General features: G+C 42.0%; 1 protein-coding gene across 2 annotated transcripts in view; it reads right to left on the minus strand.

Annotated features, from left to right (window-relative positions):
- LOC306879891 (1-phosphatidylinositol 4,5-bisphosphate phosphodiesterase beta-1-like) overlaps window positions 1–26,264 on the minus strand; it is a 58,512-nt gene that overhangs the window by 26,910 nt on the left and 5,338 nt on the right. For both annotated transcript variants that reach the window (XM_079433121.1, XM_079433122.1), the window contains exons 5-17: window positions 25,012–25,112; window positions 24,525–24,691; window positions 23,222–23,368; window positions 19,619–19,776; window positions 19,044–19,126; window positions 9,720–9,804; window positions 8,010–8,184; window positions 5,528–5,665; window positions 5,386–5,450; window positions 1,823–1,916; window positions 1,659–1,743; window positions 1,411–1,535; window positions 705–859 (exon numbers count right to left, since the gene is read on the minus strand). In XM_079433121.1, coding sequence (XP_079289247.1) covers window positions 705–859; window positions 1,411–1,535; window positions 1,659–1,743; window positions 1,823–1,916; window positions 5,386–5,450; window positions 5,528–5,665; window positions 8,010–8,184; window positions 9,720–9,804; window positions 19,044–19,126; window positions 19,619–19,776; window positions 23,222–23,368; window positions 24,525–24,691; window positions 25,012–25,112 — 1,578 coding nt within the window. The remainder of the gene's footprint in view (window positions 1–704; window positions 860–1,410; window positions 1,536–1,658; window positions 1,744–1,822; window positions 1,917–5,385; window positions 5,451–5,527; window positions 5,666–8,009; window positions 8,185–9,719; window positions 9,805–19,043; window positions 19,127–19,618; window positions 19,777–23,221; window positions 23,369–24,524; window positions 24,692–25,011; window positions 25,113–26,264) is intronic.

Raw genomic sequence — 26,264 nt, forward strand, 5'->3', positions numbered from 1 at the left:
AGCAACACCGCAAAAAATTATTCTCTTACTATTTTTGTCTTGTTTTCTAGCATAAATATCTAAACATTCTTGAATCAAGATGAATTTACTTGATAAGTCAAATGATTTAAGATATTAAGTCTTGTTTTCAAAAGAAAATTATCAAAATCTTGTTAGTTTTTGCTTAAAACAAACTAAAATATCTGCAAATGTGGCAAGAAAAATGATCCTGTCTAGCCTTTGAAGTACAATTATTTTTCTTACCCCATTTGTAGTTATTTTAGTTTGTTTTAAGCAAAAACTAACAAGATTTTGATAATTTTCTTTTGAAAACAAGACTTAATATCTTAAATCATTTAACTTATCAAGTAAATTCATCTTGATTCAAGAATGTTTAGATATTTATACTAGAAAACAAGACAAAAATACTAAGAACTTTTTTTGTGACAGCAGCAACTGCCCTCTATTGGTGTGATCTCCAAAATACAGACTTCATACTCATACTCATAAAACATATGCGAAACAGCTCCTTTTCTTTAAAGTGCTATTTGAGATGTATATTGTTTAATGTTGCAATTAAACCTGTCAACTTTCATTTTCTCTAGCAATGACCCAAAACACAATGGGCTGCAAACGTCAACTGATTAAACCTCTGCATATGATATCATGATCCATTTCCATGGATTTAATTCAGACACGAGCAGAAGAGACGGCTGCAGACTCACCTTCACAGACAGCGTGTGCGCTACGATCCCGTCTACTGTATTCTGAGTGAACGGGTCAAACTGTTTGTCCGTCCGTCGCATGAACTCTGGCTTCAGTCTGTAGCCGCATTTCCCGTTGTACTCAAATATGCCCAGATTCAGCTGCATGGGCAGATCTGCCAATCACACAAGACCGAAATCAAGCACATTAGTGCTAATTCATGACCAAACCAGTCAATAATCAGGACTGTGCGCTGTGACAGAGATGCACAGAGAAAAGTGCATTTATATGAGCTAACCCCATCTGAAAGAAACTTTATATTACATGTTTTAAACAAACTCATAGTTTGATGTGGCTTTGCCTTATCCGAGCTCATCCAACAGACTTCACAAAGTTAAAAACGAACATGACAGTTCAGATATTAGACTTCAGCTTTAAGTCTTTGGACGAGCTGCTGCTTCTGCTTCACTGTCTGGTCTGTGATAATGGAGAACGATCTCTGTCCCACTGTTGAAAAAAACAGCATATGCTGGTTAGGGATGTTTGAAGCATGGCAGCTGGTTTGAGCTGGTTTAAGTTGGTCATGTGCTGGTCCTAACTAAGCAACAGCTCAAACCAGCAGCCATGCATCAAACATCCCTAACCAGCATATGCTGTTTTTTTTCAACAGGGCTCACTGCATGCGCTGATGATGATGCATTGAGCGCAGACGCGAGCTGAAGGTACCTATGGTCTGGAAGTTCAGAGCGACCAGCTGACATCCGGCGTTCCAGAAGACCTGAGGCATGTAGTTCGAGGAGTCAACTCGAGTTCCTTTGGGATAAATTCTGCTCAGCTGCAGTTTATTATACCTGCATAAAGGAGTTAAGTATCTCTAACAAAAGACAAAAGAGCTTCATGATTTTACACCTTTTGTTTTCGTTTGATTTGAAAGAATTCTCCACCTGGAAAAGTGCAATAAAAACAAAAGATACTCGACGAACTCCACCGGCGATTCTTTGAGCAGCTCCAGCGCTTTGGTCTCCACAAACGACGACATTTCAAAACTTCGATCGATTTCTGTGGCAAACGAACAAGAAGAGTTACTGATCTTACAGGGCAGCTGCGTCAAACACATCTCAAGAACAGACTGACTTACTTTTGCACGCCTCGAAGGAGTTGAATTTAACAGGCTGAATGTAGTTGACTAAGTTGGACATCTCCTCTGTGGCGAAGGCTTCATTTACCGTCCCCTACAGACAGCAGAGACACGTGTCACTCCAGACTCACATTCAGACTCTGAGAGGAGTAACCATAGATCCCATTCAGAAAATGATCTCAGTCTTGACCAATGACAAATCTCGACACACTCAGTGATGAAATCGGCACCGGCTGTCTGATGTACTGCAGTGACGCTCATTCAGCAGCGACAGACACTATCAGTTTAAATACAACACTTATGATATAATGCTGAGGCCTCAAAGTGTTTTATCATGTCAGTGCATGTAATATCCAGTCATGAATTCAGTATCTCGTATGGAAACAAACGGTGAAACGAGTATTATTACACACAGTGTTGGGGAAAGTTACTTTTAAAAGTACATACTACAGTATTGCGTTACTCCCTAAAAAGTAATTAATGTTATGTTAGTTACTTTTTATGGAAAGTAATGCATTACGTTACTTTTGAGTTACTTTTTAAATCTGGGCAGGGCTTGCTTGTTTGTTTTTAATATAAAAAGTTCTTCTTGTACAAATGTAAAGCCCTTTCACACCAAAAGTGAAGTGAATCCAGCTCAGACTGAAGGAAATGTAGATTCAGGTCTGTACAGTAGAGGGCACCGCTCAAACTAATCACATGAAGAATATGACGCAGGAGAAGAAAGTTCAACCCATAAATGTGTCATTTTTGCTTAGTATGGTTGAATTGGATAATCAAAGATCAGTAGCAAAGACATTGGTTGATAAAATAGGATTAAATACATAAATGATATTTGTCTCATTTAACATATTTAATTATTGCAGGTTTGTGTCATATTCTGAGTTTGTATTTGACTGTTTTTATTCATTTTGACGAAGGTGAGATGAGTAAATACATGTAGATATTTCTAGAACTACAGTAAGATCATGTAGATATTTCTAGAACTACAGTAAGATCATGTAGATATTTAGTCTAGAACTACAGTAAGATCATGTTGATATTTAGTCTAGAACTACAGTAAGATCATGTAGATATTTAGTCTAGAACTACAGTAAGATCATGATGATATTTAGTCTAGAACTACAGTAAGATCATGTTGATATTTAGTCTAGAACTACAGTAAGATCATGTTGATATTTAGTCTAGAACTACAGCAAGATCATGTTGATATTTAGTCTAGATCTACAGTAAGATCATGATGATATTTAGTCTAGAACTACAGTAAGATCATGATGATATTTAGTCTAGAACTACAGTAAGATCATGTTGATATTTAGTCTAGAACTACAGTAAGATCATGTAGATATTTAGTCTAGAACTACAGTAAGATCATGATGATATTTAGTCTAGAACTACAGTAAGATCATGTTGATATTTAGTCTAGAACTACAGTAAGATCATGTAGATATTTAGTCTAGAACTACAGTAAGATCATGTAGATATTTAGTCTAGAACTACAGTAAGATCATGTAGATATTTAGTCTAGAACTACAGTAAGATCATGTTGATATTTAGTCTAGAACTACAGTAAGATCATGATGATATTTAGTCTAGAACTACAGTAAGATCATGTAGATATTTAGTCTAGAACTACAGTAAGATCATGTAGATATTTAGTCTAGAACTACAGTAAGATCATGTTCACACACAACACTCTGCACTTACTCCTGATTTCTCTCAACACCAGAGCTGTCACTCAATACATCACAAACACAGGAACTGGAGATATGCATTTGAAAAAGCAACTCAGATATGTCCTTCTGAATTAAAAAGTAATGAGTTACTTACTAACTAGTTACTAGTTAAAAGTAATCTGATTATGTAACTTGCGTTACTTGTAATGCGTTCCCCCAACATTGATCACAATCCTTAAAACTACTGTGAATGGAGAGAATTTACTGCAGGGTTCCTCAAATCTTGCCCTAGAGGAACAATGTGCTTGAGCTCCAACCCTGATCAAACTCACATACCTGTGATTTTCTAATGATCTTGAAAAGATTGATTAGCATGCTCAGGTGTGTTTGATTAGGGTTAGAGCTAAACTCTGCAGGAAAGTGGATCTCATGGGCCAGATTTGAGGATCCCTGATTTCCTGAGATCTGATGCTGTGCTGAAGCACCACTAGATGGCACTCTACACACACACACACACACACACACACACACACACACACACACACACACACACACACACACACACACACACACACACACACGTTTGTGGTTTATGGGGACTCTCCATAGGCGTAATGGTTTTTATACTGAACAAACTGTGTGTGCTATTGCCCTACACCAACCCTACACCTAAACTTAGTCCTCACAGGAGACTTTGTGCATTTTTAGATTTTCAAAAAAACACCATTTAGTATGTTTTTTAAGCCTTTTGAATTACGGGGACATAGGCAGTGTCCTCATAAACCACCTTCATATTGTAATACCTCTGTCATACCCATGTCATTATACACATTTGTGTCCTCATAAACCACATAAACATGCACACGCACACACTCACACTCACACACGGGAAGTATCCTCATAAACCATGTATTCAAGAACACACACACACACTCACACTCTCTCTCTCTCGCACACACACACACACACACACACGGGAAGTATCCTCATAAACCATGTATTCAAGAACACACACACACTCACACACACACACACTCTCTCTCTCTCTCTCTCACATGCGCACACACACACACACACACACACACACACACACGCACTCTCTCTCTCTCTCTCTCGCACACACACACACACACACACACACACGGGAAGTATCCTCATAAACCATGTATTCAAGAACACACACACTCCCACACGCACACTAACAAACACAAAAGCATTACAAATAAGGGTGACTTGACACATATCACATGACAATTGTGTTTAATTCTCAGGAAAATCAAACCTGCATGACTTAATTTCTTCTGTGAAACACAAAAAGATATTTTGAAGAAGGTGGGATCAAGCGTTTCGGTTTGTTGTTCCACAGAATAAAGTCATACAGGTTTGAACAACATTAGGGAGAGTAAATTGACAACTAAAAATAGTGACGTGACATGTGGCCAAGAATGGCGACCCATACTCAGAATTTGTGCTCTGCATTTAACCCATAGACAGCAGTGAACACACACCCGGAGCAGTGGGCATTTATGCTGCAGCGCCCGGGGAGCAGTTGGGGGTTCAGTGTCTTGCTCAAGGGCACCTCAGTCGTGGTATTGAGGGTGGAGAGAGCGCTGGACATTCACTCCCCCCACCTACAATCCCTGCCGGCCCGAGACTCGAACCCACAACCTTTGGATTACAAGTCCGACTCGCTAACCATTAGGCCACGACTTCCCTTGTTTTGTATCTCAGGTACCAACAATCGCTGGAATAAACAGATTTAAACAATCATACGTCACACGGCTCCTGCAGGAAGAACAAGGCTAAGTGAAAGTGAAAGGGAAAAAGATAATGCTGGTTAACCCATGAAACACATGAGAGACAAACAGCATGTAAACGTTCACTCACCTCATCCATGGACTTCTTACTTTCATCATTATCTTCATCTGCATCACTCTCTGCGTCCGCTTCCCCTGATGAACACGTGACACGTCACTAAACAGTCTGAGGAGCGTGGCTCATTTCACCCGCTTCACGTTCAAACACAAACCTTTGTCATCCGCCACACATGCGTTATTTAATAGCAACCCAGTCGTTTTATCAATGGACCTCATTCCCTGCAATCTTCTTTCGCCTCTCTCGTTCCCGTCTGCATGAGCGCTGTCTGGTGTCTCCTGATGTATGGACCCTGTTACAGAACACGTGTGCTTTATTCTTCAGAGTAACACAAGACTGGCTAGTGTCTGCCCTGACCCACAGACCAGGAGAAACACCAACTAAGGCTGTAATTAACCATTGAGGACTATAAAACCAAGAATGAGTGCCGTGAACAACCTGCAATGAAACACGGCAGATCTTTTTGTGATGTACATACGAGTGAAATGGATTATTATCGAGAAAAAAAAACATTCAACTTGGTCTCAAACTCAAAAATTTAAAAATCTCTACTAACAAACAAAGACAAAACAACCTGTTTGGCGAGAAAAACAAGACAAACAGACAAACAAAAAACAAAACAGCACTCATGCGAGGAGCCAGTGTTTGCACTGGGCAGCGAGAGACCGAACACAATCACCGCTGACCAGCGCCAGAAACTTGACTTCAGTTTACAAACACTTCAGTCGATGGAAATCCTACAGCACTTACAGACGCCAATATAGCAGCTTTATTAGCTGAGGAAAAGGATCTCAAACACGCATGTGAAGGATCTGGTATCAGAAGCATCCTAAAAGGAGAAACACTCATGAATGCTATGCACAGCAGCTCAATAGCATTAGCGCTCTGGTCACACTGACTTTACTGAAGACACTCAGAATGCAGCACAGTTTGACTCTGATGACTGCACACTGTCACTGTGTGTGTGTGTGTGTGTGTGTGTGTGTGACTCTGATGACTGCACACTGTCACTGTGTGTGTGTGTGTGTGTGTGTGTGTGTGACTCTGATGACTGCACACTGTCACTGTGTGTGTGTGTGTGTGTGTGTGTGTGTGACTCTGATGACTGCACACTGTCACTGTGTGTGTGTGTGTGTGTGTGACTCTGATGACTGCACACTGTCACTGTGTGTGTGTGTGTGTGTGTGTGTGTGTGACTCTGATGACTGCACACTGTCACTGTGTGTGTGTGTGTGTGTGTGTGTGTGACTCTGATGACTGCACACTGTCACTGTGTGTGTGTGTGTGTGTGTGTGTGTGTGACTCTGATGACTGCACACTGTCACTGTGTGTGTGTGTGTGTGTGTGTGTGTGTGACTCTGATGACTGCACACTGTCACTGTGTGTGTGTGTGTGTGTGTGACTCTGATGACTGCACACTGTCACTGTGTGTGTGTGTGTGTGTGTGTGTGACTCTGATGACTGCACACTGTCACTGTGTGTGTGTGTGTGTGTGTGTGACTCTGATGACTGCACACTGTCACTGTGTGTGTGTGTGTGTGTGTGACTCTGATGACTGCACACTGTCACTGTGTGTGTGTGTGTGTGTGTGTGTGTGACTCTGATGACTGCACACTGTCACTGTGTGTGTGTGTGTGTGTGTGTGACTCTGATGACTGCACACTGTCACTGTGTGTGTGTGTGTGTGACTCTGATGACTGCACACTGTCACTGTGTGTGTGTGTGTGTGTGTGTGTGACTCTGATGACTGCACACTGTCACTGTGTGTGTGTGTGTGTGTGTGTGTGTGTGTGTGTGTGACTCTGATGACTGCACACTGTCACTGTGTGTGTGTGTGTGTGTGTGTGTGTGTGTGTGTGACTCTGATGACTGCACACTGTCACTGTGTGTGTGTGTGTGTGTGTGTGACTCTGATGACTGCACACTGTCACTGTGTGTGTGTGTGTGTGTGTGACTCTGATGACTGCACACTGTCACTGTGTGTGTGTGTGTGACTCTGATGACTGCACACTGTCACTGTGTGTGTGTGTGTGTGTGACTCTGATGACTGCACACTGTCACTGTGTGTGTGTGTGTGTGTGTGTGTGACTCTGATGACTGCACACTGTCACTGTGTGTGTGTGTGTGTGTGTGTGTGTGTGACTCTGATGACTGCACACTGTCACTGTGTGTGTGTGTGTGTGTGTGTGTGTGTGTGTGTGTGTGTGTGTGTGTGTGTGTGTGACTCTGATGACTGCACACTGTCACTGTGTGTGTGTGTGTGTGTGTGTGACTGATGACTGCACACTGTCACTGTGTGTGTGTGTGTGTGTGTGTGTGTGTGTGTGTGTGACTCTGATGACTGCACACTGTCACTGTGTGTGTGTGTGTGTGTGTGTGTGTGTGTGTGTGTGTGTGTGTGTGTGACTCTGATGACTGCACACTGTCACTGTGTGTGTGTGTGTGTGTGTGTGTGTGACTCTGATGACTGCACACTGTCACTGTGTGTGTGTGTGTGACTCTGATGACTGCACACTGTCACTGTGTGTGTGTGTGTGTGTGTGTGTGTGTGTGTGTGTGTGACTCTGATGACTGCACACTGTCACTGTGTGTGTGTGTGAGACTCTGTTGACTGCAGAGGAGGTCCTAACCCTAACCTGCGCTGGGAGACGAGGGCTCGCACAGGCTGGATGTGTCGCTGCAGGTGTTGGATGTTTGCTCTGAGAGCTTCTTCTTGGTGCTGCCGTCAGCTTTGTGGGAATTCTTCTTGTTCTTGATGAGGATTTTTCCCATCAGGTCCACGGGGCTGGGCAGAGGAACACCGGCCTCCAACTGCAAAACAAAGACCCCAAAAAAAACTTCAACATGTGTCACTAACTGACATGCATGAACCCTGTCTCAAAGCGATCATTTTATAGGTTAGAACAAACAAAAACTCTTCTACAGTTTGAAAAAAGCACAAATGTTGGGGTTTTTAAGCGACTCGTGAGGGATGTTGTGTTTACCAGCATTAATAACGCATGACGAGAAAAATCACAAGCAAGAGAAACAGGGAAATGATTATTAATGATTTCAGAGAGAAAGCAGTTGATGTTGTAGTTTTTAAAGGAAAAGTAGAGGAAGAATGTCCATCCTGGGTTTTTCAATGTTTAGCAGAAATGTTCAAGCTGCCGTTTCCATAAAACATTCATGATTTCAGAATCACCATAAAAGCTAACAGTAGTCTGAGTAAATATGTGCTTTATTTAGAGTCATATGGTGCAAAAAAACTGATTGAACAAAGTCCTAAAAGTGGAATTTACTGTATAACTTAGAATTTGGCAATATTTGGATCAATAAATTTAAAGTAGAGCTTTTCAATTGAATTTAAATGGCAGTATGGATGAGTGTCTGTGCATATTAAACATTAATCTTATGCTGCTGTGTAAATGTGAAGTCTGTGTTGTGTGTCAGTTTGCACTATTACACACACTGAAACATACGTGTGACACTCATCTGCACATTACTCCATGAACTTCATCATCATCATCACTTCACCAGCATTTCATTTGAGAAAACAATCAGCAGATATACACAGAAACTCAAAGCTCTTCACAACAACCCACCAAAATACAGTTCTGTTGTGTAACTTGAAATCGTGACAGCAGTAGAGTTATTTTTAATAATGCAGTAAATTAAAAAAATACTGTTGAGCAGCATTCATGTACAATGTTCTGTTGTAAAGAAATTGTTATAATTTCATTTGATTAGGTTTAAAAGTTTTATTAATTAAATTTATTAGAAATAAATAAAATATAACTTGAAAAAAAAAACCTGAAAAAAACCCCCCAAAAACTGATTCACAAGGCCCTACATATGCCAAGTGTTCCTGGTCACATGATTCATTATATTTATTTGATCATCTCTCACATCTGATTTGTGACTACGTTTGCCTCCACACAGAAAGCGCTACTGTGAGAGGCTTTTATGACACCAATGTGCTATTTGTGTTTACATGCACACTCTTCAAAAACCTGTAAGAACGCCGATTATGTGTTTACATGGGCACACAAAGCCCAGCAGAGATCCAGGTGTTAAACCTTTTTCACTTATTTCCCATAAAGAAGTTACAAACTGGCCTTCATATGACTCCAGTTCACCAGTTCATGGAGAAAAAAGACTCACTTCAAGTGCTGGATGGGTCGACACTGACATGACAGATGGACTGTGACTGATCAGACTGAAGAGTCACTGTGTGAGTGTGTGTGTGTGTGTGTGTGTGTGTGTGTGTGTGTGTGTGTGTGTGTGTGTGTGTGTGAGTTATAGTGAGTGTGTGTGTGTGTGTGTGTGTGTGTGTGTGTGTGTGAGAGAGATTTGTTTTCACTCACAGGGTATTTCTCCAGTGGGTCTGTGAGCAATGCGTCTCCAAATATTGATCGGCAATACTCGGCCATCTTTGCCTGCTGTTTGGGACTAAAACACAGTAAGAACGTGAGAGACACTGAGGAATAAAGCAACTCTTCAACAGATGCAGGACTCCAGTGCTGCCTTTATGTTCTGAATAAAACATTCTATGAATAAAAGAAAAACAAAAACACTGAAATGATCTACAGTATAAAATATAAATGAAATCTGCACATCAAGCGCTTCAAGATGAATTAAAGCAGTCATATGATGCGATTTCAAGTTTTAATTTCTCTTTGGAGTGTTACAAGCTGTTTGTATATAGATAAGATCCCTGAAGCTGCAAAGACTAAAGTCTCAAAACAAAAGAGATATTCTTTATCAAAGTTAAGACTCTGCCACGCCCTCCTAGAACAGCTCATTCAAACAAGCCCCCACATGTCTACATCACCGTGTGGGGAGATTTGCGTAAGGCGTGGTTTCAGTAACCGCAGTAGTGTTGATTCAGCCGAGTCAGGGAGACGCTGTGTGTTTCTATGCGAAAGCAAAAGCACTTTTTTTTGGCCTTCCGAAAGTAGATGCAATTAGGAATCATTAAGATTACTTACAACAGAACAGCACAACCCAGATGTTATCACAACGCATTTTATGGACGACCGCTATGACAATCTGGCGCTTCTGAATCAGAATCAGAATGGACCCACACTAGAGCAATACTCTAATAGAATGAATGGCTAAAGTCAGTCACACACCTCGACTTTCTTCCAAATAACGCACATTTCATTCATAATATTATAAATACAGGCCTATAGTTCCTGCAAATAAAAATAGGTAATACAAAACGATTATGCGGTCATCAAGGTTAATTGGTTTTGTCTTGACTTCTGTGAGTGACAGTTGGGGGGATGGGAAATCTGTTGATTGTTGAGTGCCAAATAAACAGGGATGCAGAAGAACAGATCAAAGCCATCAGGTGCCCAATTTCGAAAAAAAAGAAAAGAAGAAGAGGAGAAACGAGCAAAAGATAAAGGTATGCAACTATGTTCTCTCTCTCTGTATGATTACGGCATCCATGTCATGAATGAAGGGCTAATATTAATTGGTGGTGGGTATAATTGTTAGCCTTTTTGCTATGATGCTTGCTATGCTTATACACAGTGTTGGGGAAGCTACTCTGAAACTGTAGTTTGACAAGCTACAAGCTACTCGTAAGTTAAAGTAGTTAAACTACAGTCAAGCTACCCTTTTGGAAAAGTAGTTAGCTACACTACAAGTTACTATCAAAAAGTAGCTAGCTACATTGAAACTACTTTTGATTTTTTTGAACAACGTATATTATAAATAACTGAATAAGTGTCTGAGGAATGTTTTAAGTAAAATATTTAGTGTTTAAAACAATGCAATACAATTATGATTTCAAAGAGTATTGTTTTATTACACACAACACTCAAATATCTCAGACTGTTACAAAAAGTGTAACCTTTACTTGTCGTTTCTTTGAGAGACATGAACTTGGACAAATAAGGCCATGGGTAATTAACGTTAGTTGTTTCTCCATCCTCCAAATCTGCCGCCACATCTTGCTCCATCATGGATAATATGGGTGTGTCAACCCACTTCTGTACGTCAGTGAACCGTTAGCCGCAAGATGCGTGATTAAACAACAGGTGGCGGTAATGGCAAAAAATGAGTTTGTAATCAAACAAGAAGAATATCCTTGCATCGCGCTGATTCGCGCAGGCTCGACAAAACGCAATGTAGCTTTTGCTCGCGCTACACCGCTACTTGCTGCAAAAAGTAGTTAGCTACTGGAAAAGCTACACTGTTTAAAAAGCAACTGAGCTACTGCCAAGCTACTGAAAAATGTAGTTAAGTTAGTAGCGTCGCTACTTGTAGTTAACTACTCCCCAACACTGCTTATACAACAATAATTTGGTTTTTAACTCAATCACGAGATCTAATTTCTAATATTGTGCTTTGCAATAAAACCGTTACAAGTTCAGTTATCATTTCCATCAGTTGGGTTAACGTTAGACCCTGTAAATAACCAACGGGATTTTCAAATCTGTAGGTAGTGTTAAAGACGAACATTTGCTATTTATTTGCTACAGTATGCTAAGTATAGTTTCCTAAGTATAGTTTTACAAGTCATAACTAAAAGTGTGTCATGCATAGAATTTGAGGCAGTAACCAAAGAGCTAATGGTTCCTCCATGAAAGTTAGATTAATATACAAATTTTGGTTGAAAAATATCCTGAAACCCAAAACGTTATTGGTGATTAAAAAATTAAATCCCATTGTTTTTGCCTATACATATAATTTAATGTCATTTTATTTTTTAAACAACTGAGTCCCAGTGACCACTACATAGCATAACATGAATAAAATATAATTTTTCAATTAAATTTTTTTTTAAGTATTTTTTTTTACCATTTGTTTCTTATGCTCTAAACAATGTGATGACATGAAGAAGAAAAAATTAAATCGCCAAAAATAAAATGTTTTTTTTCCGGGTCTAGGAGTATATAGCGTGTAATGACAGACATTTAGCGTGTAAGAGCATGTGTATGTAACCCTTCTATTATGTTTTGGGTCAATTTGACCCCAGGCTGTTTTAGATGTATACAGTGGGGATCGAAACACGATGCATTAAGAGCCGGGGGTGAAAACTTTTTGAATTTGAAGATCAAGGTAAATTGTACTTCATTTGTCTTCCAGGAAACATGCAAGTATCTTCTGTCGCGTCAGAAGGGCAGTACTAAATGTAAAAATATGATATTTCAACAAATTTGGACATCTTCATCCTGTTCAAAAGTTTTCACCCCCCGGCTCTTAATGCATCGTGTTTCCTTCAGGAGCATCAGTGAATGTTTGAACCTTTTTTAATTGTTGTGTTTGAGTCCCTCAATCATCCTCAGCGTGAAAAGGTGGATCTCAAAATCATACAGTTACTGCTGGAAAGGGTTAAAATATGCAAAAGATGCTGGAAAACTGAAGATTCTGCAGGACCTGGAGGATTTTTCTGAAGAACAGAGCTCAGTTTAACTGTTCAGAACAAACAAGGGACTCATGAACAACCATCACAAAACAAAAAAACAGTCGTAGATCATCCAGGTAACCACACACAGTATTAAGAACCAAGGGTTCCCAAACTTTTGAATGTGGTTATTTTAATAATTTCAGCAATTTTTTTGTCTTGTGGACTATATGTAAACATCTTTTATGGAAAATATCTTACTCAGGACAGTACTAAATAAAAAATAACATGCATTTTGTATGATCTCTCTTATTTTGGTAAAATTATCCACATTTTCACAGATTCTGCAAGGGGTTCCCAAACTTTCGCATGCCACTGTAAAACATTATCCTATGGTCTTTTGATTTCAATTGCAATTCAATTGCAATTTCAGGGGCACTTCTAAAATATTTTGGAGCATCCTCTGCCACTGGTCAGGATGAGCCAACCACCTCCCTCGCTACACAGACCTCTTCTGGAATGGTCTCGACCCTTCAGGATGAGCTACCATCTATGTCCTCAGCTACACATATGTCTCCACAAATATCACCACAAATATCTGATATTGAGGATGAAGACCTCTTTGCCTCTACTTCTCCCCAGCATGAGCCTTCAGGTGTGCATATCGTGTGTGTGTGTGCGTGTGTGTGTCTAGGCTACAAGACAACTGGACAACTGCAATTTAATGTAATTTTAATATTTCTGATAATTTATGAGTAGGACTGTGTGTTGTTTCACTGCTATGTGTTTTGAGTAATGTGCCAATATGCTGTCTGATAGAAATGCCTGGAGCTGAACCCCCACTGAGCCCCACTGGTGAGGATGAGCCTCTGTCAACAGACTCTGCTAACTGGCCCTCACATCTGACTGACAGGATTCGGACTGAGCTGGTTCGCATAGGACCAAGTAAGGTGCCACCTGGCTTTGTTTTCCGTAGGAATGAGAGTGATGGGAGAAGTTGCCACCACCAATATTTTAAGAAGACATTAGTAAGTGGTGAAAAGATGGCAAGAAGTTGGCTGATTTATTCAATTAAGAACAACAGCCTCTTTTGCTTCTGCTGAAAATTGTTTTCCAAGAGGAACATCAATTTAACAAGTGCAGGAATGGCAAATTGGAAACATGCAAGCAATTATCTCACATCACATGAAAACAGTCCAGAACACCTCAATTGCATGAAAGCATGGAAGGAACTGTCAGTGAGGTTAAAAAGTGGGACAACTATTGATAAGCTGGAGATGGCACTTCTGGAGGCTGAAAGGGTGAGATGGAGAGCTGACACGTCTCACTGCTATCGTGCAGTCACTGGCCTTTCGAAATTTGGCTTTAAGGGGACACACAGAAACACTGTTCACATCATCAAATGGGAATTTTCTCAAAGAGGTCAAACTTATGGCCAGGTTTGATCCCATCATGAAAGATCACCTTAACCGTGTCGAAAGAGGAACAGCAAGTCATAACAGCTACCTAGGCCATCATGTGCAGAATGAGCTGAAATCATATCTGCTATAGTGGATGACATCAAGCAGGCAAAGTTTTTTTCAATAATTCTGGACTGCACCCCAGATATAACCCACACAGAACAGTTGTCAGTGGTCATTAGAGTGGTGTCATTGATGGAGAAGCCCCATATCAGGGAACATTTTATGGGATTTTTGGAGGCAGAGGAGTCCACAGGCCAGCACTTGGAATCCATGATCCTGACGAGACTTGAGGAGTTGTGAATTCCTTTTGAAGACTGCAGAGGACAGTCATATGACAACGGGGCAAACATGAAGGGCAAAAATAAGGGAGTTCAAGCCAGACTCTTAGAAAAGAATCCCCGAGCTCTGTTTGTGCCATGTGGAGCACATACATTGAATTTAGTTGTGTGTGATGCTGCTAAGGGATCTGTTGATGCTTTAAGTTACTTTGGTGTCCTGCAAAAGCTGTACACATTATTTTCAGCCTCCACCCAAAGATGGGCCATACTGAAGAACCATGTGAGCATCACCTTAAAGATGTGGGCAGAAACAAGGTGGGAAAGCAAGGTCAAGAGCGTCGAGCCCATGAGGGACCAGGGAGCTGCCGTGAGAGAGGCTTTAATTGAGGTGAGAGACCACACCAAAGACCCTGCTATAAAGGCTGAGGCCCAGTCTTTGTCTGAGGAGGTGGGGTCGTACCGCTTCAGCATCTGCACGGTTGTTTGGTATGACATGCTATCTGCAATACAGCATGCCAGCAAACTCATGCAGTCTCCTAACATGCATGTGGACCTAGCCGTGAGTCTTTTGAAGAAGACTGCGCGAGATCTCCAGAGCTACAGGGCAACTGGCTTTGTTACTGCACAGATGGTGGCTAAAGAGATTTGTGAAGATATGACTGTGGAGGCTGTATTAAAACAAAAAAGGCTGAGGTCCACAAAGCGCCACTTCTCATATGAATCACATAATGAGCCTTTCAGTGATGCACTTAGGAAGTTGGAGGTTGGATTCTTCAATGTTGTCGTTGATGCAGCCACGTCAGCCAACAAAGAGAGATTTTCCACATTGGAAAATGTGGGAAAGAAATTCTGAGTTTTGACCAATTTCCCAAGTCTTGCAGATGTGGAGCTGACAGATCAATGCGAGGCACTTGGCACCACACTGCACTTTAAGGGGCACTCTGATTTGGACAGTAGAGAGCTTGTGCAGGAAATTAAGAACTTCCCTGACCTGTCATCAAAGACCATGAGCCTCCTTGAGCTCATCACTTTTATGGATGATAAGGATCTATTGGAGATCTACCCCAACTTTTGGACTGCTCTCAGGATTGCACTTACTCTGCCAGTCACTGTGGCTCAAGCAGAGAGGAGCTTTTCAAAACTGAAGTTGACCAAGTCATACCTGAGGTCCACCATGTCCCAGGAACGGCTCACTGGACTTGCCGTCATCAGTATCAATCACTTAATAGGGGAGCAGATTGCATACGATGACATCATTGATGATTTTGCATCAAGAAAGGCCAGAAAGGTCAGGTTTTAGTTTGTTTTCTGTTCTGGGCCTATGCCCTCTTTAGTGTTTTTTCACATTTGTACAATGAAGAATTTGTGCCATTTAGAATATTTATTCTATATTTTATTTGTATAATATTCTTAATTTTTTTGTTGATAATAATATTGTTGCTCTCTGCTTTTGTTACTTTTTATATATCTGATTGTATATATTTTTGGCATATTAATATAGTGTATATTTATTTAAGTTCTGATAACTTATACTCATATTTTGTGCAGAATTGTGTTCATTGTCCTTTGGCAATGTTGAAGATGTATACCTTAAAAAGTGTGTTTGCTGTTTAAATTGCAATAGTTAATAACTTAATTCTCTTAAGTCTGGCTTTCTAATGAAGGATTTGTGCAATTGAGAGATTATCACTTATGTTGTTATAATAAAATATAACTGTTTGTGCAGAACTTTGTTTGTTATTTTTTTTGTGTGTGTGGGGTGGGGTTGGTTGGGGGGGGCACCCTGGCGCTCGAAATGGGTCTCGCCCAGGGTGTACTTCAATGTAGAACCGCCACTGTATGTATGTACAGGTCAAGTATGTGCAAATTAGAAATTAGAAAAATAAATATAAAATTAGTGAGTGTGGTGAATGGATAATGCATTAGTTGTGTGTTCCACGTTTATTATTGAGTGTTCATGAGATGGATTGCCTGAGGGAAGAAACTGTTCCTGTGTCTGGTCGTTCTGGTGCTCAGAGCTCTGTAGCGTCGACCAGACGGTAACAGTTCAAAGAGGGAGTGTGCTGGATGTGAGGGGTCCAGAGTGATTTTACCAGCCCTTTTGCTCACTCTGGATAAGTACAGTTCTTGGAGAGTGGGGAGGGTTGTACCAATGATTCGCTCAGCAGTCCGGACTACCCTCCGTAGTCTTCTGAGGTCAGATTTGGTAGCTGAGCTGAACCAGACAGTTATTGAGGTGCAGAGGATGGATTCGATGATTGCAGAGTAGAACTGTTTCAGTAAGTCCTGTGGCAGGTTGAACTTCCTCAGCTGGCGAAGAAAGTACAACCTCTGCTGGGCCTTCCTGACAATGGAGTCTATGTGAATATCCCACTTCAGGTCCTGAGAGATGGTGGTGCCCAGGAATCTGAATGACTCCACTGCAGTCACAGTGCTGTTCATGATGGTGAGTGGGGGCAGAGCAGGGGGGTTTCTCCTGAAGTCCACGATCATCTCCACAGTTTTGAGCGTGTTGAGCTCCAGGTTGTTAAGACTGCACCAGACAGCCAGCTCCTTAACCTCCTGTCTGTAAGCAGACTCGTCACCGTCCTGGATGAGGCCGATCAGTGTGGTGTCGTCTGCAAACTTCAGGAGCTTGACAGAGGGGTCTTTAGATGTGCAGTTGTTGGTGTGTAGAGGGAGAAGAGCAGTGGGGAGAGAACACAGCCCTGAGGAGCTCCAGTGCTGATGGTACGAGTGCTGGATGTGAAATTACCAAGCTTTACTAACTGCTGTCTGTCTGTCAGGAAGCTGTTGATCCACTGGCAGACGGAGGTGGGGACGGAGAGCTGGGTTAGTTTATTTTGAAGGGTTTCCGGGATGATGGTGTTAAAAGCGGAGCTGAAGTCCACAAACAGGATCCTCACATAAGTCCCTGGTCTGTCCAGATGCTGCAGGATGAAGTGCAGTCCCATGTTGACTGCATCATCCACAGACCTGTTTGCTCTGTAGGAAAACTTCAGGGGGTCCAGTAAGGGTCCAGTGATGTCCTTCAGATAAGCCAAAACCAGTCTTTCAAATGATTTCATGGCTACAGACGTTAGGGCCACAGGTCTGTAGTCGTTAAGTCCAGTAATTTTGGGTTTCTTTGGGACGGGGATGATGGTGGAGCGTTTGAAGCTTGAGGGGACTTCACACAGCTCCAGTGATCTGTTGAAGATCTGTGTGAAGATGGGGGCTAGCTGATCAGCACAGGTTTTTAGGCAGGCTGGTGACACACCGTCTGGACCAGGTGCTTTCCTTCTTTTGTTCTTCCGGAAGACCTGGCACACATCATCTTCGCTGATTTGAATTGTAGGTGTGGGGGAGAGGAGGGTTGCTGGAGGTGTGAATGGTTGTGTGGTTGTGTTCAGGGCAGGTGTGGGGTGATCTTTCAAAACGACAGTAAAAGTCGTTCAAGTCGTCTGCCAGGTGTTGATTCTCCAGAGTGCTGGGGGATGGTGACTTGTAACTGGTGATATCCTTCATTCATTCCTTCATCAGCGACTGCATGTTTTGTTATTAGTTTAACTATTTGCTATTGATTGTTTAAATGGGGGGGGATAAATTGACACATCGGGCTAAATTAATCATCTTCATTTATTTATGTCTACAGTTTTTAATGTATCTTGGTTTTCAAAGAATTATAACAAAATTTGTCATGCTCTCTTTCAAATTGGCGTTAAGAACTGTATTAAAACTATATATTAAGAATCACTGTATTTGTATATTCCAGTTTCAGTTCAATTTCTTTGTTTTTAAAAAAAACTTTATACAAAATACACCATGCTCTCCTTCAAACTGACATTAAGAACTATATATTAAGGTCTCTCAATTTCAGTGTATTTCATGGGTTTCAGATCAGTTCAGTTCTTTGCTTTTTCAAAACTTCATACAAATATTATGCATACCAAGCTGTTGGCGTCTTCTCGCCATTGCAACATGGGTCGTTACGTGAGAGATGATGACGATCAGTGAACGGGAGTCTATTTTCTTATGTTCATTCATGTTAACTTTCGATAAAATGCGCATTTTAAGATAAGGAGATGATGATTTACTCGCGCTTCGCTGCTGCTGTGTTGAGTCGGCGGGCGCGCTCTATCCACTCACACACTATAAAGAGCAAAACAGCATTTGATGTTTGAATTTTGGGGTTAAAATAATATAATTTGGAAGCCGATAACATCTTCACAAGCAACTCATTATGACTCAGAATATTAGAGCGCGTTACACAGCCTTGTGTGAATCAGTGCGACGCGGGCCACGGAGAACACGCCGATGCTCTGCTACAGGACTCAACGACAGAGAAGGCCGGTGCAGCGCTGTTTAAAAAAAAGACAGGCTGTTTGAACCAGTGATTTATTTTTTTTCGCATCTGTAGATGTATTTAATCTGAGATGAAGCAAATATATTTGTGTATATTTGAATTTCTCGCATTATAAAAGTTAAACTTGCGGGAATGGTTTAAATTATGCGCGATCCCCGCAATCCCGCGCCGAAATTCAACCTGTGATTAAAGCTCAAAATACTTGTATAATTGATGTTGCTCCAAGAAATAAATTTGACACTTACGAGTCCACATGGTTCTCAAAGGACAGGACGACAGGGAACGAAGACGTCTTAAAGGCACTCTCTGCGATGGCCTCAATCACCTCCTAAAAATCCATCCATTAGTTTACATGCATGGAAATGACACCACAACTGAGGGACAGTCATGATTTTAAAGAATTAGTAAACATTAGGTGTCCATTGGAGGTTTTCTCTGTTTACTCGATTATTCTTGTGCTTCCACAACATCACGTCTGTCTCCTCATACACCACATAAATGTTTTCTGCTACACTGGATCACTATTCTTCATCAACAGAATTCAGATTGTGCACACACTAAATTATACCACCACATCTGCTAACCATAAGAACTTATTCTAATCCATTCAAATATGTTTTTTAATATGTCTCAATCGTATATATTATCTCTCTGCCTCTCTCATGCCATTTCCTCATATTCCTTGATGTTCTGCCTTACGGTTCCTAAAGCTCAGTCTGAAGGTTCTACTAAATCTCAGTGCTCTGTTTCTCTACATCCCTGTCAAAACCATCTCATCCCGCTCAAATCTGCAATTAACAAGGGAGATAAATGCATTTACCTTGAAGGAGATCTCTGAGGTCATGGTGAAGCCGTGTGTAATGATGGGCTCCTCGTCGGCGGTCCGACCCTTCCAGCAGTCCAGCTCTATACAGCGACAGCCGGAGAGCAGAACCTGCCGGTACATCTCCACAGACGAGTTTCCCGCCAGCTGACCCGCTGCAGAAAACAACAGAGCACTGGACATCAGATGGACACTCCATCACAAACCTCTCACTCGTATCTAATGTTCTTTCTGTGTACTTTCATTGATGCATTGCAGAGGGAGAGTGTTGCACAGCATGTTCATGTTTCATCTGATTTGATCAAGTTTGATCATTAAAATTGTCAAAAGTTGATCAGTCCATTTATTTTGTATTTGCAATGTAGCATGTAAATTGTAAAATTTGTATACCATTTCACCTACAACAATAATGCACCTCAGCTGAGAGGAAATGCAATGCAAAGCCTTTAATGAAAGTGGAGAATCAGTCGAGTGGTTTATGTTGCAGAAATCACATTTATTTCGGTCTCCTGAGTGATTATGAACTTCCTGTCTGAATTAGATAATTGGCCGAACTTCATCTAAATGAATATAAAAATGCATTAGTGAGACATCTTGAGTTTTACTGCAAAATAAAGTACATTGATTGGAAGTGCTGAAACAGTATAAAGCCCAATTTGGACGGTAATTGTTTCTCATATGGACGTCTGTAAAAAACACATTTACATATCACCAGTGATAAAACTCATGGATTCGGATGGAGGAGTGAGTTCTGTGATCCTGCGAACCTGGGAACATTATTGTCTGCTGTAAATAAAATTAATTTTATTTACAAATGTATTCTTATGTAAAATGTATTTTAAAATACTTATTATATAAATGTATTCTTATTATTCCAAGCATATATAATCCGATTTATTATTTGATTATTTAAATCTCCCGTTTAAAAATAAGAAAATAGACGCGCTATAGTTTTATACAATTAAACGCGATATATATCTGTTTATAATAGGCCTACACATTTTAAAATTGTATTGCATAGGCTACCTGCTGCTGCCATAATAAAGACCCATTTCAATATTTTTTCTTCTCTTTCTGCTCTCACTAGCTGTGGTGGAGCAGTTCTGAAGTATTGTTCTTTTAAATACTTTCCAGCATTTCAGAAATAAATATGTATGCAAATTACATCGACATAAAACAGACTTACGGTGTTCGGGAGTGCTCAAGAAATTTTGAATCGATTTCTTCTCGTAAACTCAGAGATGTGGATTCAGACGGCAATTAAATTACCACACGACCTTGGTGTTTGTCAAAAAACAGTAAGTAATTCGGCCGGGGATTTTTACGGGGGTGGTGAGAGAAAAACCCCGACATCTTGGATTCGGACGGCATTAAAATCACCAACTACCCCCTGAAAATGGAGAAAATCACTTATATCCCCCTGAGAAACAATTACTGTCCGAATAGGGTTTAAGTGAAGTACTGTCATTAGCGCAAATGATACTGACATTAATATCTTAATTCTACAATCATGTAAGTGCAAAAAAAATAAAAAAAATAAAGAAAAACTGCAAGGAGGTTTTTGTGACTCCATCTTCATTCAAACGTCTAATTGTACATGCATTAGCATCTGAAACACATTGACACTACATCATCTTTTCAGACCACAAATGATCATGACCTGTGAGGTAGGTGTTGTGCGAGGCGTCTGATTGGCTGACCTGTGAGGTAGGTGTTGTGCGAGGCGTCTGATTGGCTGACCTGTGAGGTAGGTGTTGTGCGAGGTGTCTGATTGGGTAGGTGTTGTGTTAGGTGTCTGATTGGCTGACTTGTGAGGTAGGTGTTGTGTGAGGCGTCTGATTGGCTGACCTGTGAAGTAGGTGTTGTACGAGGCATCTGATTGGCTGACCTGTGAGGTAGGTGTGGTGCGAGGTGTCTGATTGGCTGACCTGTGACATAGGTGTTGTGCGAGGCGTCTGATTGGCTGACCTGTGAGGTAGGTGTTGTGCGAGGCATCTGATTGGGTAGGTGTTGTGTTAGGTGTCTGATTGGCTTAACTGTGAGGTAGGTGTTATGCGAGGCGTCTGATTGGCTGACCTGTGAGGTAGGTGTTGTGCGAGGCATCTGATTGGGTAGGTGTTGTGTTAGGTGTCTGATTGGCTTAACTGTGAGGTAGGTGTTGTGCGAGGCATCTGATTGGGTAGGTGTTGTGTTAGGTGTCTGATTGGCTGACCTGTGAGGTAGGTGTTGTGCGAGGTGTCTGATTGGGTAGGTGTTGTGTTAGGTGTCTGATTGGCTGACTTGTGAGGTAGGTGTTGTGTGAGGCGTCTGATTGGCTGACCTGTGAAGTAGGTGTTGTACGAGGCATCTGATTGGCTGACCTGTGAGGTAGGTGTGGTGCGAGGTGTCTGATTGGCTGACCTGTGACATAGGTGTTGTGCGAGGCGTCTGATTGGCTGACCTGTGAGGTAGGTGTTGTGCGAGGCATCTGATTGGGTAGGTGTTGTGTGAGGCGTCTGATTGGCTGACCTGTGAAGTAGGTGTTGTGCGAGGCATCTGATTGGCTGACCTGTGAGGTAGGTGTGGTGCGAGGTGTCTGATTGGGTAGGAGTTGTGCGAGGCATCTGATTGGCTGACCTGTGAAGTAGGTGTTGTGCGAGGCATCTGATTGGCTGACCTGTGAGGTAGGTGTGGTGCGAGGTGTCTGATTGGGTAGGTGTTGTGCGAGGCGTCTGATTGACTGACCTGTGAGGTAGGTGTTGTGCGAGGCGTCTGATTGACTGACCTGTGAGGTAGGTGTTGTGCGAGGTGTCTGATTGGCTGACTTGTGAGGTAGGTGTTGTGTGAGGCATCTGATTGGCTGACCTGTGAAGTAGGTGTTGTGCGAGGCATCTGATTGGCTGACCTGTGAGGTAGGTGTGGTGCGAGGTGTCTGATTGGGTAGGTGTTGTGCGAGGCGTCTGATTGACTGACCTGTGAAGTAGGTGTTGTGCGAGGCATCTGATTGGGTATAGGTGCTGTGTGAGGCGTCTGATTGGGTATAGGTGCTGTGTGAGGCGTCTGATTGGCTGACCTGTGAGGTAGGTGTTGTGCGAGTCATCTGATTGGGTAGGTGTTGTGCGAGGCATCTGATTGGCTGACCTGTGAGGTAGGTGTTGTGCGAGGCGTCTGATTGGCTGAACTGTGAGGTAGGTGTTGTGCAAGGTGTCTGATTGGCTGACCTGTGAGGTAGGTGTTGTGTGACGCATCTGATTGGCTGACCTGTGAGGTAGGTGCTGTGCGAGGTGTCTGATTGGCTGAACTGTGAGGCAGGTGTTGTGCGAGGTGTCTGATTGGCTGACCTGTGAGGTAGGTGTTGTGCGAGGCGTCTGATTGGCTGAACTGCGAGGTAGGTGTTGTGCAAGGTGTCTGATTGGCTGACCTGTGAGGTAGGTGTTGTGCGAGGCGTCTGATTGGCTGAACTGCGAGGTAGGTGTTGTGCAAGGTGTCTGATTGGCTGACCTGTGAGGTAGGTGTTGTGTGATGCATCTGATTGGCTGACCTGTGAGGTAGATGTTGTGCGAGGCGTCTGATTGGCTGATCTGTGAGGCAGGTGTTGTGCGAGGTGTCTGATTGGCTGACCTGTGAGGTAGGTGTTGTGCGAGGAGTTGATGAAGTAATGCGAGAGCGGCAGCGTCATGTCTTCACTCTGGTCCAGCTTCTCTGGAGGGATGATACTGTTTTCTTCACCACTCAGATACCTGGCGAAGCCCTCCACCGAGATCTGCCCTGCGCCACAAAACAACCATATCAACAATCCTGTGCTGGACAGGAGCCTTTAGACCAGTGGATGGTTTCCTTCTTCAAATACTCAGTCCTGCTTCTGGAGATCTACCTTCCCACAAATCCTAGAGCCAGCACCAGAACCAGCTGCTGAAGGTCTTAAGGAACACTTGGATCAGTACAGGTACAGTAGATCTACAGGAACAGGAATGAATGCCTCTAATCTAATCTAACTCATTTTAAGAATGAATGCAACCGCACCACAGCGTGCTGCGAGCGTTTCCTTGTTAAGATGAAATCAACACGAGCTCAGCAGGAGTGACAGCTCAGGCTGCTGGAATGTCGGCCAACCGCTTCTCATTCCAGTCCATTTTCTCGGGGCTCCGTTGATCTCAGGTGGAGTCTAGCGCACGTAACATCCCCGCCGTCCCTCTGGCCACTTTACGCTAATTAATCCCGCCATGCCCTCTGTAGACTCACACATCCTAATTAACACAGTTCTTCCTCTGACATCTGAACAGGTTCCCTCTAATGAAGCAGCAAAGGGTGACTTTCATCTCAGTGGAGCGCTCACCTTTCCAGCCTTGTGAGGGAACACCACGGAGGAAGACTTCATTAATGCAGCGCGCTCAGAAATGGAGATGAGGTTCATGAGGACATGGAAGACTACAATCCTGCATCTTTTAAACCGGTTCTTCGACAGTTCTTTGCAGTGAGTTCAGCAGAGAAGCCTCCTCTGATTCAGGGTTCAGGATACAGCTCTTAACATACACATCTACATTCTTCGCCTGAAAACGTCTTTACAATAGGCTGTTGATTTATTGATCTTCTTACAGTTAAAAGGGCTCCTTGCCACTTTGATATGTAAATGAGCCCTGTTATGATTGGTGTAGCTCACACTGAATAGGTGTGGGCAGGTCATATATTAATGAGCTCATGGCTATGATTCTGTTTCTGCCATTTAAGTAATAAATATTCAGGATGGACTGGAGAGAGGAATTTTTGGGGTTTGGCATCACAAAACATCAAACTCTTATTAACTGAACAACAAGCATTCATTTCAACATCATATGAGCATTTTAAATCATCACAGCTTTAATTTTCAGGGATCAAAGAGCAGAGAGTGGGTGGAGTCTGTCTGATTGACAGGTGAATGACAAACCTCTTCGTGAAAGCATGGTGTCAGGCTCATATTTCTCCACCAATCCCTGCACTTGCTCAGCTTTGAGGGGCGGGTACAGGATCTCGTTCAGACGAGGGTCTCTCTGTCTGTTGTTCAGGAAATCTGTCATCTGCTCTACAGTGAGGTATGGCCGGATCTTAGCACCGCTGCACGCACGCGCACAAACACACACACGCACACAGAAAGAAATAACTTTATACATGATGGAGACCTGCTGCTGTAAGAGTCAATTGACAACATAACATATAAATGAACTTTTATATGTCATGTGAATTACTTAACACACTTTTCAGGTCTTATTGTGAACGATTCATTATTATAAGAAAAATCATATCATCAAAAAAATCAATTCATAACTTAAGCTCTACCTCTGAAACGACTTACACATACAGGTGATGAGTGAACTAGATCAATCCGTAGATTGTGAGGTTGGATTTTTTCCCATCAGAAAGCAGAAGGAACTTACATTTCTGAGAAGATCGTATCGATGTCGTTTCGCGGACAAATGTTGTTCAGGAGCTGTCGGTATAAGTCATGTGTAAATGCATCCTGAGGAATGGTGTCATTCTGTAGGAAAAGACAAATAACTGTCGAATCATGTATATTCACAGGTTGGTGCAGGATTTTGACCAGTGTTTTTCACCGAGTGGAGTTACTCGCAGCACTGCAGGAATACAAACCGAATGATCAACAAAACTTCTGCTGCCTGTCTGTTAGGACAACATCTCTAATTAAGACGCATCCACATCATACCTGGTTAAAGCAGTGTTCGAGTGAACAGACCTAGTAAACTGTGAAGCACATGCCAAAGCAGAGTGAACACAAAGATGCAGCATTGTGTGTGACTGTGTCTCAGATCAAATACTCAACAGAATACATTGAGGATCGATACTGCAGCAGAATGAAACATCTTTCTATCACTGAAGCATTCAGAAAGCGAGTGATAACTGTTGTTTCTGCTAGAACCTGAAGCTTTTTACAAACATTAAAGAAGTCAAATCTATTAAAGGGCACCTATTATGCAAAATCCACTTTTACATGGTGTTTGGACATAAATGTGTGTTGGCAGTGTGAATACAACCATGCTACAATAATAAAAATCCACCCACTCTTAATTTTTTAATCCCCTTTAAACCAAGTCAGTCTCACTAGGCCTACCGTTATGATTCTCATCGCATTGTGACGTCACATTTCGGAGAGCGAGGCCACAGGGGTTGATTGACAGCCCCTGCATTGCTATAGTTTCCGCCCTCAGCGGTTGCAAGCTGTCCTCCTTTTTCTCTGCGCTGAAGCAGCTGTAACGTCAACAATATCTCGTAAGCAATCCCGGTATTCTGTGTTTGGATGTAAGACTGAACATAAGAGTCTTCATTTTCTCCCAACATCTAAACTGCTGAGAATGCTGTGGATTACTTTAATTTTTCAAGGTAATGCGCCTCAAAATCTACCTAAATACGTTTATCACTCCAGACTCCTTTGTGAATGTCATGTCGTTATAGTGCTTAGCGTTTAAACTGTATTTGTGTGCGTACATTAAGTATTTTAAACTGATCAGCGCCACGGCGTGCGGCTCGGTCCATTGATCCGCTCCGATGACAGGTCAGCGTGAGCTCTGTAACATTGCGCTTTTTTTTTCGTTTTTTTAACATCGCGTTTTGTCCCACTTTCAGTGCATTAAAGCCATACACTTCAAATCAGCTCTTTCTTAGATACACCCCA

The sequence above is a fragment of the Barbus barbus genome (genome assembly GCF_936440315.1).
Source record: "Barbus barbus genome assembly, chromosome: 14".
NCBI lineage: Eukaryota > Metazoa > Chordata > Actinopteri > Cypriniformes > Cyprinidae > Barbus > Barbus barbus.